Source organism: Chiroxiphia lanceolata, chromosome W (assembly GCF_009829145.1).
Source record: "Chiroxiphia lanceolata isolate bChiLan1 chromosome W, bChiLan1.pri, whole genome shotgun sequence".
In the NCBI taxonomy this organism is placed as follows: domain Eukaryota; kingdom Metazoa; phylum Chordata; class Aves; order Passeriformes; family Pipridae; genus Chiroxiphia; species Chiroxiphia lanceolata.
Genome location: NC_045670.1, coordinates 5,264,247 through 5,279,300, shown reverse-complemented (window position 1 = coordinate 5,279,300; position 15,054 = coordinate 5,264,247). Strand labels below are relative to the sequence as shown.

The following is a 15,054-nucleotide window of genomic DNA, read 5'->3' as shown; positions in this document are numbered from 1 at the left end:
GATTAATTAGAAAGAGGTTTCTATGCCAAGGATGATTTCAGATCGTGTGGACAGAACATCAGGTCCAATGAACTGGGGACATGAGACGCGTGCACAGACTGAGTTATCCAATCATCTTATTATGAGCATGTACCCTGAGCAAACTAAACTGTATAAAAGTTAACTGATTTAAATAATAAATTGACATATGCCAATCCTAAGGGTCTGTGAGCTTATGTTCGTGCCTCCCCATCGATAATATTCACAGGATCTTTTTGTCTCATTCAAACTTCCCCCCCTCCCTTTAAACTAAAACAACTAACATTTCAGGACATGAAAAGAAATTATGCAAACATAAACCACAAAAGGAATAGTTGAAACCTTTTACAACTTCAAACAGTTGTATCTCATTTAACACAGGGCAATTTAGTTGCATATCACACCACTAACTGAACTATTCTTTTCATATATGCAGCTTTAGCAAAAAAATAATAAAAAAAAAGAAAAAAAGATAAATGCTTTGTGATTTTTTCACCATATTGAAGTGGTTGTATGTGTTTTATTATATCCTATCCAATCACTTCTTTTAAAAAATATACACAATTTTCAAATGTGTAGCATGTTTTTCATAACCCCAGATTAAAGGCCTTTTTAAACTATTGCCGCAGATGATACAGCATTATACCAGAGGTTTAGTTCACATGCCTAATTTCAATGCAAAATTCAAGTCCACTAAACCTCAGCAGGAATAATATTGAGCTAAACAGCCCCATTCAACAAATTCAAATGTTTAAAAAAAAATTAGAGACATGTATGTGACAGTCAGATAATACTTTGTTTACCCCATTGTTTACTAATTTTGACAGTACACAGAGCTGACTTAGTGGAAACCACTTCCATTTTTGAAACATGCTTTTTTTTGCGATTAAAGCTACTCAACAAGTGATATTCAGGCATCAGAAGATTATAATGGATACTATAAAAATTATATCATGTTTTTATCTGACTCTAGCACCTAAATTGCTAGTGTCAGATAAATTACCCTTCATTACCATTTGTGTAATGAAATGAAAAAAAAACCCCTGAAGATCAGTTGCTGAAACATAAGGTTAAAGAATATAGGTACAATCAAGAACATTGTGTGCAGGCATAAAAAGAGAGCATTAGTTTTTGTTTTTTGATCTTCGAGATTCTGTTACAATTTCAGGGAAGCTTGTACCTCAAAAATGGAACTGCAATACTGCAAGTTCAATACAAGATAGTAAGACATTATACATTATTCTGAATATAATATTAAGCTTTTTATTACCCCTGTGACCTTTTAACTAATTTTTGAAATCTTAAAAGTTGTTTTTTTCAATTCTGAAAGGGTAGTTTATCAGTTTACAGTAGAGATAAGGAGTATTTTTTTTTTAACTACCACACCATTTTAAAGTCATCTTAGGTTATCTTAGATCGATTATTCAGTGTCCAAGTGCACGTGTAAATCCTGTCATTTTTTTCATGGAAAATAATATAGGCAATTAATGAGAATTTAGCATTCTTTCTCTGCTTGCTGAAAACTAGTTTAAGTGTAGTATTTTTTAATTAGAATTAGTAACTCAATTTTTTTATCTTAGTTTTGTTTGTGTGCACTTAAAAATGGGTCCAAGTTCATTTATTCCTCCAGAACCATCTGAACAAGTTTATCCTTATTTTGACCAGCTCAATTAAAGCTACTTGTATGTAAATACGTTTACTATCTTCCACATCCAAATAAAACAAGATTTTATTACAATACCTGAACTAAAGACATGAGCAGTGGAAGCAATGCAGCTACAAATCTACCAAAAAGATACCACAAAACATTTAAAACATTTTTGACCACTAACAGAAAAGAGAAGCAATTACATGCACAAGGTCATAATGTATCAGTGCACCAAACAGGGAAATAAAGTACACAGCACTCACACAATGCAGTATTAGTATTAAATTGGCTTCTTAATAGGAAAACAATTTAATTAAAACCTTTGCATGTGCCTAATGGATGCAATATAACTGGTGCTGGTGCTGTAGTGCTTGATAAAAAACAAACTGGTCTTAAATGTGACAAGCAGCAGCACAAGTACAGAGATTGCATAGCTTCAGTAACAAAGTTAAAATATTCCCCATTTTATTGCATTTTTAAAACCAACTTGGAGATTTAAAAATTTTGAATAGAGAAAGCACATTTCTTAAATAGTCTCAGTTTAGAAGTTGTTTAGTAAAACATTGTAAAAAAGGAAATGCATTATATTTTAACGTAGAAAATTGTATGTTTAAGCAAATACACTCAATTATAAAATTTAGCAGGTTTTGAAGGTAGAGATTTACCAGGCAGGTGGAGAATTTGCACCATTATGTAGTATCAAGCTTGCAACAGTTTTACAGATAAGCAAAGGATATAATTGGATTTTTTTTTGTTACAGCAAATCAGAACAGTGCAATACATCTCACAACTACAGTTCATCACATTAGCTTGTTTATAACAGAATACATTCAGCCCAAAAATGAAAGTCAAATCAAATTTTCATGAGTATTGTCTTTCACATCAGAGTCTAGATTGGCGTATTCTTTTAAAGTATTATAGCACAGATGGGTAATCATATCAGTAAAGTCAAACCCAATTTGGATTAAAATCAGCAAAACCAAAGAGAGGCTGGTCATTGCCAGATATTTAATACAAGTATCATAAAACATTAAGTTTACTCTATATTTCAAATTGGGTGTCCCTTTCATAACTTTTGAGGTACGTTTTGCAATTTTAATCAATGAGGAGGGGTAGACATTTAGATGTTTCATATATATAGTTCCTTGTACTTACAATTAATTGAAGACTGGTAATTTCACAAGTGAATAGCACAATGACCTAAAGCATTATCATTACCAGTTATGATGCAACACGGGTTGTTGTGGTTCTTTTATCTGAGAAGAAGTTTTTGAGGAGAAATACCTGCCCAATACTAACTACAAGAAGAATGATTGCCTCCCCTATTGACCAATAGGCTACTCTTGTGTTTAAATCCTCTGCTCTGCTGCGGCCTTGTGCTTCTCTCAACCGGAAATGAGTCTGATAATCAATGACAGACTTCAGAGCTTCATGAATTGAAACACATGCAGACTCCATCTAGAGAAGCAAATAAATACACATGCTCAGTTAAGAATCCTTCTAATGCTTGTTCTGTGATTTGATATTTAAAATTAGGATTCACATAGCTTTATAAATGAAAGATTAACTCAGCCCACTGTCAGACCGAAATACTATAAATCTAACATATCAATCAAGTTTTACACACAGGAATGTGACTGACTTAAGAACCAAAGTGTGCAAAACTGCAGATGTAATACAAAGTAATGCACTCTAAGAGCCAGAAACTAAATATTAAAATTCATGCATGTTTGGGTTCAAAAGTAAATATAAACAATGTATTGAAATATGTCAGTGATACAACATTTGCTAATTCCACATACACCAGTAAAACAAGCAGGAAATCTTTCTCCAGATCTGGATAGCTAGTAAGTTTCTTATATCAATAATATTTGCATAGTAGATATTAAAACACTTTTAGATTTCACAAGTTTGTGATTCTTCATCACATAATACCCAAACTTCAGTTTCACAAAAGCCTGAAATCTAGGTTGCTGACTTCAACATGTTCTTTTGGCAGGAGACCCTTCTATTAGTCACATATGTAAAAAGTGATTAGATAAAAGAGAACTCGTATCTTTCAGTGTTCCTGGATGCTCCCTACCATATTTATATAATAAACACTCAAGACCAAATTGCCCAACTAAATGTGTCATCTTTCATAAAAATCACATTCCCTTTTCTAACCTGAAAATTTTTAAACCTTTTCAATATATGTACTACAGGCTTTCCAATACCTAGATACACATAAAGCTCTTCCATTTTCGGTTTACCTTCTGAAAGTAAGAGTCAGTACCCATGATTGTCTTTTGACCATCAAGAAATTAATGAATATCTTCAAAATATTTAAGTTTTAGAACAAATAACCAACTGGCTATCCCCCTAAAAATCATTATTTCCTGAAGATCAAAGGCATAATCTATTATAAAGCAAGTGTTTGACACCCTAATAAAAACCACTGTCAGTTATATCTGTGTCAAATCAACTTTTCAAGTTCATGACTTTCAGGACAGGTGTCTAAAAAAGTCCAAGATAGTCTTCTAAACAAAATTCAGGAAGAGATTTAATGCATTAAGTTCTGCCATTTGTTTCACTGCTAAATTATAGAGCCCTCCCCTACTCTGCAGCAGGGATCTTAAATTTAAATAAAGTCTAGTTTTGGGGATTTACCTTTTACAGTCCCTGTGAAAGTCTGCCCAAATCTGGTCATACTACAAGCCTCAAGAAAATTGCAATGGAGAACCTACTTACCAAAGATGTGTTTTGCTTTGAAAGTTAACTTCCCCTTTCCCAAAGCTCTGATTTGCACTATGTATGCTATAACCCAGTGATAAAACTTTTTCTTATAACTTCTCCCATAGCCTGCAAAGATGCTGGATCTAGAATCTGCATGTTCTGTGTTCTCAATATCCTCTACTGGTGCCAAAGTACCAAGCAACAATCCCACCCCCCCACACTAATACACAAAACCCCCCAAACATATAACAGAATGCAGAGAATGGAGACTAAAGAAAGTGCAGGGAGAAAGGGAGCTATACAATCAAGAATCAAAAGCAGAAGAGAAAGGTGATCAGAAGCAGATAAGAATTCTAACTGAATTCACAGCAAGTCACCTGCTCATTACAAGTCTTTAGCCACTGCAGACTTACATGGAGTAAATTCAAGTGAGCAAAATGGATATTTGGCAAGTGGCATTTCTACCATTGAGTTCAAACTAGTAGAATAGTGGTCACATCCAGCATATTAAAATGGTTGTTTAAAGTAAAGTTTCGTAACAACTATAGTGTAAGAATATTAGAATTCGTGAAGTTGGCTGATTTAGTTTGGGCAGAAGTGGTGTAAAACTAAAATTATGAAGAAAGAAAGAAACATTAGGAAAATAAGTCTGGAGCAAGAATACTGCTTTGCCACTTAAGTGCCTTATAAATGACATATCTAGAAGACAGTTAAGTATGACTGATTTTGTTCATCTGTGTATTTTGCTAGAATTCTCTTCCAATTTTAAAAGTGACAGTTACATAAGAGATCAACCATTCAAGTCTTTCCCTCAAAAAAGACTAAACTATTTTAATATAAAACCAAATTGTTCTCAAAGTTTCTCCAAAGTTCAGGAAATTTGAAAACCCTGATCCACTGATATTTTACACAATAAAATCCACACTTCCACATAGAACCATGGCATAAAAAATTCCCCTAAACTCTAGGCCGCTGTATATTTTCCCTAATTTCCACTTTAAAACTTGGTAATTCCTCCTCAGCTCTGCATTCTATAAGTCCTAATTTTCAGAAAAGGTTCACTTTTAGTAACAGGTTTTATTTTAAAGATGCTCCAGCCCATTCATTTTCAACAGCGATATAGATGTCTAATGCAGTTGAATTTGTAAAACATTCCCTCCACCTAACAGTTGCTGTCAAGCACAACAATATTTTACCTGAGTAAGTGCAGTTGCTCTGTTCTCACTAGGAAACAGTGGTGCATCTTCTCCAACCTGGAAATCAAAGTACACAGTTTTGTGTGTGAAAGTAGAGAACTCATTGCTAAAGCAGAATTTGTATGTTCCATTTCTGGATGCAGTAAATGTGAAGCTATCATATTGTTTCTTCATCTCTTTGTATAATACAGCACCATCAGGACCTTCCAACCGACAGTCAACATCATAATGACCTCCAGTGATCACCTGAAAAAAAACCCAAGAAATTCTCTTAAGCAGAACAGACATCCAGCTAGTGCACCCTGAGCTAGCATTACAAATTGTTTGATCTGACAAATGTTTTAAAATAAAATGCATTAATTTAAGAATCTTTCAATGCAAGTTTGAAAAAAAAAATCCTCATCCTATGAAGGACTCACAGAACGATTCAAAATAAGATCTTTTAAATTGAGGATATGTAATGTCAACTACGTTTTCTAACAGTTTACGAAGGAAGCTTTAGTTACTTCATTTTAAGATACTGGTACTATAGCAAAGGCTAGAGTAGATGAAATTTGATGGGGCAAAGACACAGTTATTTAATATATCTACAAGCCCATCCATACAATTTATTCAGCAAGTTGAGACTACCAAAATGCAATAAACCAGCTCTTTTATGTATGACCTAAACTGTCCAACTAGCCTATTAGGTCAAGCTGCTTTATGTTGTAGGAATGGCATATGTTCAGTAGAACAGGTATTATAGTCTGACTAATTTTCATATGTGTACATCAACAGAGCAATGTTCTGGAGGTTCTGCTGCCTTACTCCTGCACAATTAATGACAGTAATTCTTTCCAACACCAGCATGTTCAAAATATATCTACAAGTAACTCAAAACTTCATATGATTGTCTTGAGCATTGTCAGTCTTTGATTATTGTTGGTCCATAACACGTTCTTCTGTAGAATCACACTAGCTATTCTATCTCCACTGCAAGAGCAACTGGCAGTTTAGGTATTCATAGCTTACTATTCTGTAATGTGATTCTGATACCTCTCAGGCTAGTAGTTAAATGTAATCCTTACTCCAAGCTTCTTGCCTTTAAGATAAAGCATCCTGAAGGATGAAGAAACTTTTATCCAGAGGCACATCCCTTTTATATGCATACAGCTTTCTAAAATAATAGACATTGTATTTGAAATACGTAAATATCCATTCAAACATATGCTATAACGATTTGTTCAGAGGCGCCAAGCACTAGAAGCAACACTTCACATAAGCCGTTTACATAACATAGTTTGAGTGCCCACCAATTTATATAGGTATTAAGCCCCTAATACTAACGGCAAAAGTGAAATAACAAGAGACTCCCCGGGGGCCGAGGGAAGCATGGAGTACCTGAAACTCGAGAGTGCACTTAGTACCCTGGACAATCTCCTCGTAAAAACACTGTATGGCGTTGTCAGGCAGCTCGAAAGTGATTTCGGAGGCCCATGCCGCGCAAGCTACTAGGAGCAGCGTCAGCCACCCCCACGGTCCCGCAGTTCCAGAGCCCCGTAACAGCATCACTCAGCGTGCAGTGCGAACTAATAGTAACAGAGTTTGAGCCGGGTGGAAAGAGAGCAAGCCCCGCGTCGGAGGCCAGCAGGCGCAGGACCCGGAAGATGTCTGCGGCGCCAACCGATCACAACAGAGAAACCTAACTGAGGAAGAGCGCTGCGCTCTCAGAAGCAACCACGGCGCCTAGTACCGCCCTTAATAGAAGCTCTTCCGGGTGAGTCCCTATTGTTTTATAGAGGTCCCTTCAGCGTGGAAGGGACTGCTCCCCGCCTCTCTCGCACGCAGTTGCGCGTTTGCTGCCTGGCAACGGTTGTCAGGGAGCATGACGGCCCGGTCTCCGCCTTGGGCCCTGGGCCCGGTCTCGGCCGTGACACCAGAGAGCCGAGATGGTGTCCACATTCACAGGAATGACCCCTCGGCACCAGAGCTACCATAGGCACACACGCGAGGCCCGCTCATCCCGGCTTTGTACTGAGGGGTACTCAGATTACGTAGCTAATTTAATTTTTATTTTAATTCCTCTCTGTCATACCTGCAAGTCACAGTCCAGGTTCCTCAATATAGCAAAACTTTTGGCTCTATGTCCATTGTGTGCAACTATCCAGGGGTTAAATTGTTTTCAAATTCCCATGAGGCATGATTTAGAGCTGAAATAGTGGACTCTCTTCTCCAAATGCAAGTGAAAAGTGTCTTAAGTGCTATCTCTTTGTATATCTTCGAGTTACTGAATACACAGGGTTGAGTTTCAGAGTTGGAGTTCCAACTTTATATGTCATTTAACATTAATTGCTTCAGAGAGATTGTCCTGGTTTCAGCTGGGATAGTTAATTTTCTTCTTAGTAGCTGGTACAGTGCTGTGTTTTGGATTCACTATGAGAATAATGTTGATAACACACTGAAGTTTTGGATGTTGCTTACTCAAGAACTTTTCAGTGTCTCATGCTCTGCCAGTGAGCAGATGCATAAGAAGCTGGAAGGGAGCATGGCCAGAACAGCTGACCCAAACTGACCAAAGGGATATTCCATACCAGAGAATGTCATGCCCAGTAAATAAACTGGGGGGGAGGGGGGAGTTTTGCTGGAGCTGCAGTTACTTGGGTACTGGCTGGGCATCAGTCAGCTGATGGCAAGCAATTGGGGCTTTTTTTGGCATCACTCATTTTGCTTTTGGGTTTATTTGTTGTTTAGGAGTTTTCTTCTTCCTTTTTTTTTATTCTTATTAAACTGTCTTTATCTCAACCCATAAGTTTTTGCACTTTTACCCTTCCAATTATCCCCCCATTCCACTGCAGGGAGAGTGAGCAAGCTGTTGTGTGCTGCTTAGCTGCCTATCGGGTTTAAACCATAGCACCTGAGTAGGCCCAGGCTTATGCTCTGCTGTGCTGTACATACAGCTTGACCTTCAGGCCTGCACTGTGCTGCTCAAACTCCTTGGCCTCAGGAGCCTGAAGGCAGCTCCCACCTGGTACCAGTGATTATGTCACCTGTGTGTCCTTGCCATTTTCTAAAAGTGTAGAAAGAAGTTCTCATGTGAACATCCTTTCTATGAAAAGGATGACAGCCCACCCCAATAAATGAGATAGGGGATCTGTTGACAACTGACATGGAGAGAACTGAGGTACTCAAGCCCCTGAACCTACCTCAAGGCAGGGACTGAGGGGTCCCAAGGCAAGTCCCTCTCACCATAGAAGACCAAGTTTGAGACCACCTGGGGAATCTGAACATAGACAAGTCCATGGGACCTGACGAGATGCATCCCAGAGTCCTTAAGGAGTTGGCTGATGAAGTTGTCAAGCCACTCTCCATCATATTTGAGTGGTGTGGTTGATGTGCCTGAGGGATGGGATACCGTTCAGAGGGACCGGGTGTCACGGGCAGAATGGGAGCTTCAAAGTTTATTAGAGAAGACTTCCCACTGAGTCAAGAGCTGAAAGAAAGGACTCCCTTGCTTTCTAAATTCCTTCTCAGAGAGGATTCTGGGCATGGCTGGATCCAATCCTAGCCCCAGACTTAGTCAATGGTTCATGTCTATTCATGATATTCATGTCTGTTCATGATATTAAAGATAGCAAAATATTAATCAGAGATTGATGTTGCTCACCCATAGCAACAACAGTGACAAATCTCTTTCACTCAGCCTTGAGGAGTAACCTTGAAGGGCATCCGCACTCAAGGGAGGAATCTCCACACACACTCCAAGAAGGGATACGTTAGAAGTCCCTACCATTAAAAAGTGGGACTGGGCTTTTATAGTATAAATTGATTGACTGTCAGTCATACATCTCCAGGCCAGCTGTGTCAGCTCAGCAGCCTTAGATAAGTTATCTGCATTATCACTCGTTGGTTCCTTTATCAGGGACTTGGTTTGCCGCACCCTGACAGGTGCCAGTTTCTGTCAGGAAACACTGTTCTTCCTCAGAATGTTTAACTTTGGGGTTGATGAGTAAGGGTGGTCTCAGCATTCTTCAACACCAAAAGCAGCGTAACCCCCCTCCTCCAGCCAGCACTGGTAACTTTTTCAACTAGGGTAAAGTTTGAGCTGTTTTACCCCCACTTAGGCAGAGCATCCTGCTATACCAGGACAGGCTTGAGAAGTGGGTCCATGTGAACCTCAGTGCAAGGTTGTTGCAATCTGTTTAAAATATTGCAGAAAGAATTTTTATATTCGAATATTCTCTTGAGCAAAATTAAAACTCATACAAGTTACCTGTTGATACCAAAACTGTTTTATTAATTGCTAAGAGATGCAAAGAGAAAGAGGAAAAAATAAGAAAAGGTTAGAAAATGCCAAGATTACTTTTTAGAATCAGAGAAAAAGATTACCACCAAAAAACTACCTTTTAGTCCGAGCTGATCTGTGGAGTGGGGGAGAGAGAGAGAGAGAGAGAGAGAAACAGTTTTTGCCTTTTTTTTTCTCTGGTCTCTGCTGCTTTCGATGCGATGTTATCTCTTTAGCTGCAGGGGGTTTCTCTGGAATGCAGCCAGGATGTGGGCCTCTCCGCAGCTCATGCTACTCACACCGGGCAGCCCCAGACCGTGTGGAGATCTCGGTATGCACTTCTTGGCCCTCAGAAATATGGTTAGGGTGGAAAAACTCACGCGGGTAGCACGGTGGGTCTCGGTCCACTCCAAGACGGCAGAGGTCCAGTCTCTGGTGATGGCAGGCAGTTTACGGTGGCGGAAGAAAAGAAAAGGTGAGGGCGAGGCGGAGAAGAGATTTTGTAGCTGCTATAGCCAAACTCTCTTTCTCACTCCTCTTTCCCTGTTCTTCCCAAACTTCTGTTCATCTTTTATAGTATTCAAAGGAGGTTGTGTGTGGTTTCTTGGCACGTAGCCCTATTCAGATGTTTGCAGAGATATGATAACTATGAACAATACCAGGATCTTTTGGCAGGAAAACTCCAGTGGGAAAACTCTGGTGAGAACTTCTGGTGGAAAACTGATACAGAAGTTTTGGTAGGAAGTTTTTGACAGGCAGAAACAATGGTGAAACATAATTTTTGGCATTTGTATGTCATCTGTCTGTTACAAAGGTGCTGCACCTGGGTTGAGGCAACCCCCAGTATCAATACAGCCTGGGGGATGAAGGGATTGAGAGCAGCCCTGCAGAGAAGGACTTGGGGGTACTGGTGGATGAAAACCTGGATGTGAGCTGGCAATGTGCGCTTGCAGTCCAGAAAGCCAACTGTTTCCTGGGTTGCATCAAAAACAGCATGGCCAGCAGATCAAGGGAGGGGATTCTGCCCTTCTACTCCACTCTCATGACACCCCACCTGGAGTAGTGCATCCAGCTCTGGAGGCCTCAGCAGAACAAAGGCATGGAGATGTTGGAGCAGGTCCAGGGGAGGGCCATGAAAGTGAACAGAGGGCTGGAGCACCTTTCCTATGAAGAAAGGCTAAGAGAGCTGGGGTTGTTCCAGCCTGGACAAGAGAAGGCATTGGAGAGACCTTATTGTGGCCTTTCAGTACTTAAAGGGGGCTTATAAGAAAGATGGAGAGAGATTTTTTAATAGGGTCTGTAGTGACAGAACAGGGGGCAAGGGTTTTAAACTGAGAGAGGGTAGGTTTAGATTGGATATAAGGAAGAATTCTTTTATGATGAGGATAGTGGGACACTGGAACAAGTTGCCTAGAGAAGTTGTGGAAGCTCCATCATTGGAAGTGTTCCAATTTATGCTGGACAGGGCTTTGAGCAACATGATCTATTGGAAGCTATCCCTATCCATGACAAGGGGGTTGGACTAGATGACCTTTTAAGGTCCCTTCTGAGCCAAACCATTCTATGATTCTATAACCTCAAATTGGGTCCAAAGAGGTATCAATAGGATAAGTCTCACTTCAAAGAGTCAACCAGGCCTCTCCAGTGAGAGTCCATGATCTCAAAGAAAGCTCCTGTGGAGAATTCAACCTGTTTAGGAAAGGAAGAGTACATGAAACATGGGAAGTTCTTAGAGAGAGACACTCCATTTTGGATTAAAATTAAGTCCCTTTTAAATCATAGAGACATAAGAGGTTGTGGGACACCAGCACTTCGAGCAGCAAATGCTGTTAATTTTGATTTTTCACCTGTAACAGACAATAGATTATTATGTTTTCAGTTCTTTTAGACCAATTTTTATTTTTCCAGAGTGTTTCCACTTTTTCAGATAATATATGTACCAACCAACAACGGATATGAAGTCTTGGCAGTGGACAAAACCAACGAGCAAGAATCACTGGGAGAAACTGCATCAACAGAACATACTAAATGCCACAAAGGGGAAGCAGCAACTGCTTGTAGTGGGTGACTCTGCTGAGATAAACTGAGGCACCCATCTGCCAGCTTGATATACAGTCAAGGGAGGTTTGCTGCTTGCCAGGAGCCAAGAACTGGGATGTCCCAGAGAGACCACCACAACTGGTTAAAAGCACAGGTTACTATCCCCTACTTCTTTTCCATGTGGGCACCAATGACACAATAAAGCATAGCATGGGCAAGATCAAGCAGGACTTCAGAGCCCTGGGGGCCCAAGTGATCTCCTCTGTCTTGCCAGTCAGGGATAGAGGTTCAAGCAGAAGTTAATGCAGCATGCAGATAAATACCTGTGTGATAGATGCATTCCTGCTGTTTGAACTAACTGAACTTTGGTCCAGGCAGATACTCAGCAAGTAGGCCAAAGCAAAGTTAATCCTATTGTGTGAGGTCATCAGTGAGAACTCAGCACCAAAACAAAAAAAACCTGGTTTGACAGGAGACTGAACTGATAAGTGGCTAAAACTGCATGAAAATAACAGAAAAACTGACTATGAATCAACCACTTTACACTATAAATATCTGCAGCCATCAGGGTCTGTTGAGCTCTCCCTCCATAGCAGTTACGTACTGCTATGTACTTAATAGTACATATGCCACAGCTACCTTCTTTGTTATTTCCTAAGCACTAGCCAGGCATGTTGTGGTTTGTAAGGCACAAGTATGAATCTAATGCCTACCGAGAGTAATCATTAAATATCAATTGATATAACCTGGGGAAGAATAACTCCATGCACCAGTACAGACTAGGGGTGACCTGCTGGAAATCAGCTCTGCGGAGAAGGACCTGGGGGTCCTGGTGGACAACAAGCTGTCCATGAGCCAACAATGAGCCTTTATGGCTGAGAACGCCAATGGTATCCTAGAGTTCATTAGGAAGGGCATTGCCAGCAGGTTGAGGGAGGTGATCCTGCCCCTCTATTCAGCCCTGGTGAGGTTGCATCTGGAGTGCTGTGTCCAGTTCTGGGCTCCTCAGTACAAGAGAGACATGGAGCTCCTGGAGTGGGTCCAACGGAAGGTGACAAAGATGATTAGGAGACTGGAGCACCTCACTTATGAGGAAAGGCTGAGGGAGTTGTGCCTGTTTAACCTGGAGCAGAAAAGACTGAAAGAGGATCTTATCAATGTCTATCAGTATCTGAAGGGAGGGTGTCAAGAGGATGGACCAAGCTCTGCTAGGTGCCAGGCAATAGGACAAGAGGCAATGGGCAGAAACCAATGCACAGGAAGTTCCACCTGAATATGAGGAAAAACTTCTTTCCTGTGCGGTGACTGCACCATGGAGCAGATTGCCCAGAGAGGGTGAGGAGTCTCCCTCACTGGGGATATTCTAGAACCATCTGAATGCAATCCTGTGCAGTGTGCTCTAGGATGACCCTGCTTGAACAGAGAGTTTGGACAGTAGTCCCTTCCAAACTTACCCATTCTCTAATTGTGTGATTCTGTGATTTTGGATGCAAAAAACCAATTAATTCTATGATGTTAATTGCTATATAAAACTGTATATTATTACTTCTATGGTGGCTATATGCCCGCTATATGCCCATCATTACACTGGGTGCCTTACAGCATCTATTTCCACCACACTGGATTTGGGGATCTGAACCTCACTCCCTTTTGATTACCACATTAATGAAGGATCAACTTTGATTAAACCAGAGAAGTGCAGCAGTGATGGAATCAGAACTGACTTCAATGTATATCAGTCCAACACCACACACCATCTTTCCTGCCCTGAAAAACTGTTATGACAGATGGAGCCCAAGGTCATGGACTAAATTAACTCAATGGACTTCTATAGGGATGGTCCATAGACTAAGGAAATTATATCTGTGGGTATATATATCAAAAGACAGGAAAGGTGATGGGGTATTGGAAAGTGTGGGACCTGGCATGACATAAATGGTATGAAAGAAGGGGTGGATATTATCCTGCGTTTGTCTGGGATAGAGTTAATTGTCTTCCCAGTAGCTGATACAGTTCTGCATTTTGGATTCAATATGAGGATAATGTTGATGTTTTAGATGTTGCTCAGCAGTGCTTACCCTGAGTCAAGGACTTTTCAGTTTCCCATGCTCTGCCAGTGAGCAGATGCACAAGAAACTGGGAGAGAGCATAGCTGAGACAACTGACCAGAACAGGCCAAAGGGATATTCCATACCATAGAATGTCATGCTCAGTATATAAACTGGGGGGAGTTGGCCAGGAGCCATTGATTACTGCTTGGGGACTGTTTGGGCATTGATCAACAAGTGGTGAGCAATTATATTGTGCATCACTTGCTTCTCTTGGGTTTCACCCCCCACCACCGCTCTCTCTCTCCCTCCCCCTTTTTTTTAATAATGTCGTGGGTTTACTCTGGCCGGATTTCAAACCCCCACAGAATTGCTAAAAGTTGGGAGAGGTTCACACAGGCAAGACAGACTCAACATGAGGATAATATCCAAATTTATTGCTAACAGGATAGAAACTAAAAAGTAATAAAATACAGAGTATTAAACACACTTTTTAACTACCCCTCAGCCCCCTGCATCAATGCAGGAGGAGAACTCTCAGGGCAATAGCTAAAGTCTCTCTTCATCGGGGTGCGGGGGGTCTCTGCACCCCCGATGGTCCTTCATGGGCTGCAAGGGGGCAACTTGCTTCACCATGATCTTCACCACAGATTACAGAGGAGTTAAAGCTCTGAGTCTTCCCTGTGAGTGGGACCCCTCCCAGGGGAGTAAGTTCTCGAGGGACCCCTCCAAGTCGGGTCCACACCTCCCCTGGGTCACAGGTTCTGGGGTTCGGCTCAGTCTCTATACCCTGATAGTTTTCATTAAAGTCCTACCCAGAATAAACTGCTTCAGCTTGGCTTCTCTCTCTCTCTCTGAGTTGCAAATTTGAGTGGCAGCGGTAGCTGTGCTGGCTGTGCTCCTCCTCTCTGCTCCGCTCCACTCCCAGGCGCAGGCGCACTTCGGCCCGCCCGGCTCGCTGCAGCTCCCTCTGCCCCGGTGTCCTGGGCTGGGCTGGGCACGGCAGGACGTCTGGGCTCGCTGCTCGCTGCTCGCTGTCGGCCCGCCGCCGCCTTGCTCTGAGCTGCTGCGGGAGGCTGACCTGCTTAGTCGGAGGCTCGGCCAGCCTGCCGCTGCCCCTTCCCTACC

At 41.0% G+C, this 15,054-nt stretch overlaps 1 protein-coding gene across 1 annotated transcript; it reads right to left on the bottom strand.

The window, feature by feature from the left end:
- Positions 1–2,887: 2,887 nt before the first annotated feature.
- Positions 2,888–7,125, bottom strand: LOC116779996 (transmembrane emp24 domain-containing protein 7-like). The gene is made up of 3 exons (XM_032674515.1): positions 6,958–7,125; positions 5,578–5,823; positions 2,888–3,124 (listed from the first exon to the last, which is right to left on the bottom strand). The coding sequence occupies exons 1-3, from the start codon at positions 7,123–7,125 to the stop codon at positions 2,888–2,890; spliced, it is 651 nt and encodes a 216-aa protein (XP_032530406.1).
- Positions 7,126–15,054: the final 7,929 nt, after the last annotated feature.

What these genes read in the sequence shown, in the direction of transcription:
- LOC116779996 (XM_032674515.1), bottom strand. Translation starts at nt 7,125, where the DNA reads ATGCTGTTACGGGGCTCTGGAACTGCGGGACCGTGGGGGTGGCTGACG. An exon ending in AGTGCACTCTCGAGTTTCAG is followed by an intron (nt 5,824 to 6,957) that starts GTACTCCATGCT and finishes GTTTTTTTTCAG; the next exon opens with GTGATCACTGGAGGTCATTA. An exon ending in GAGCAACTGCACTTACTCAG is followed by an intron (nt 3,125 to 5,577) that starts GTAAAATATTGT and finishes TTGCTTCTCTAG; the next exon opens with ATGGAGTCTGCATGTGTTTC.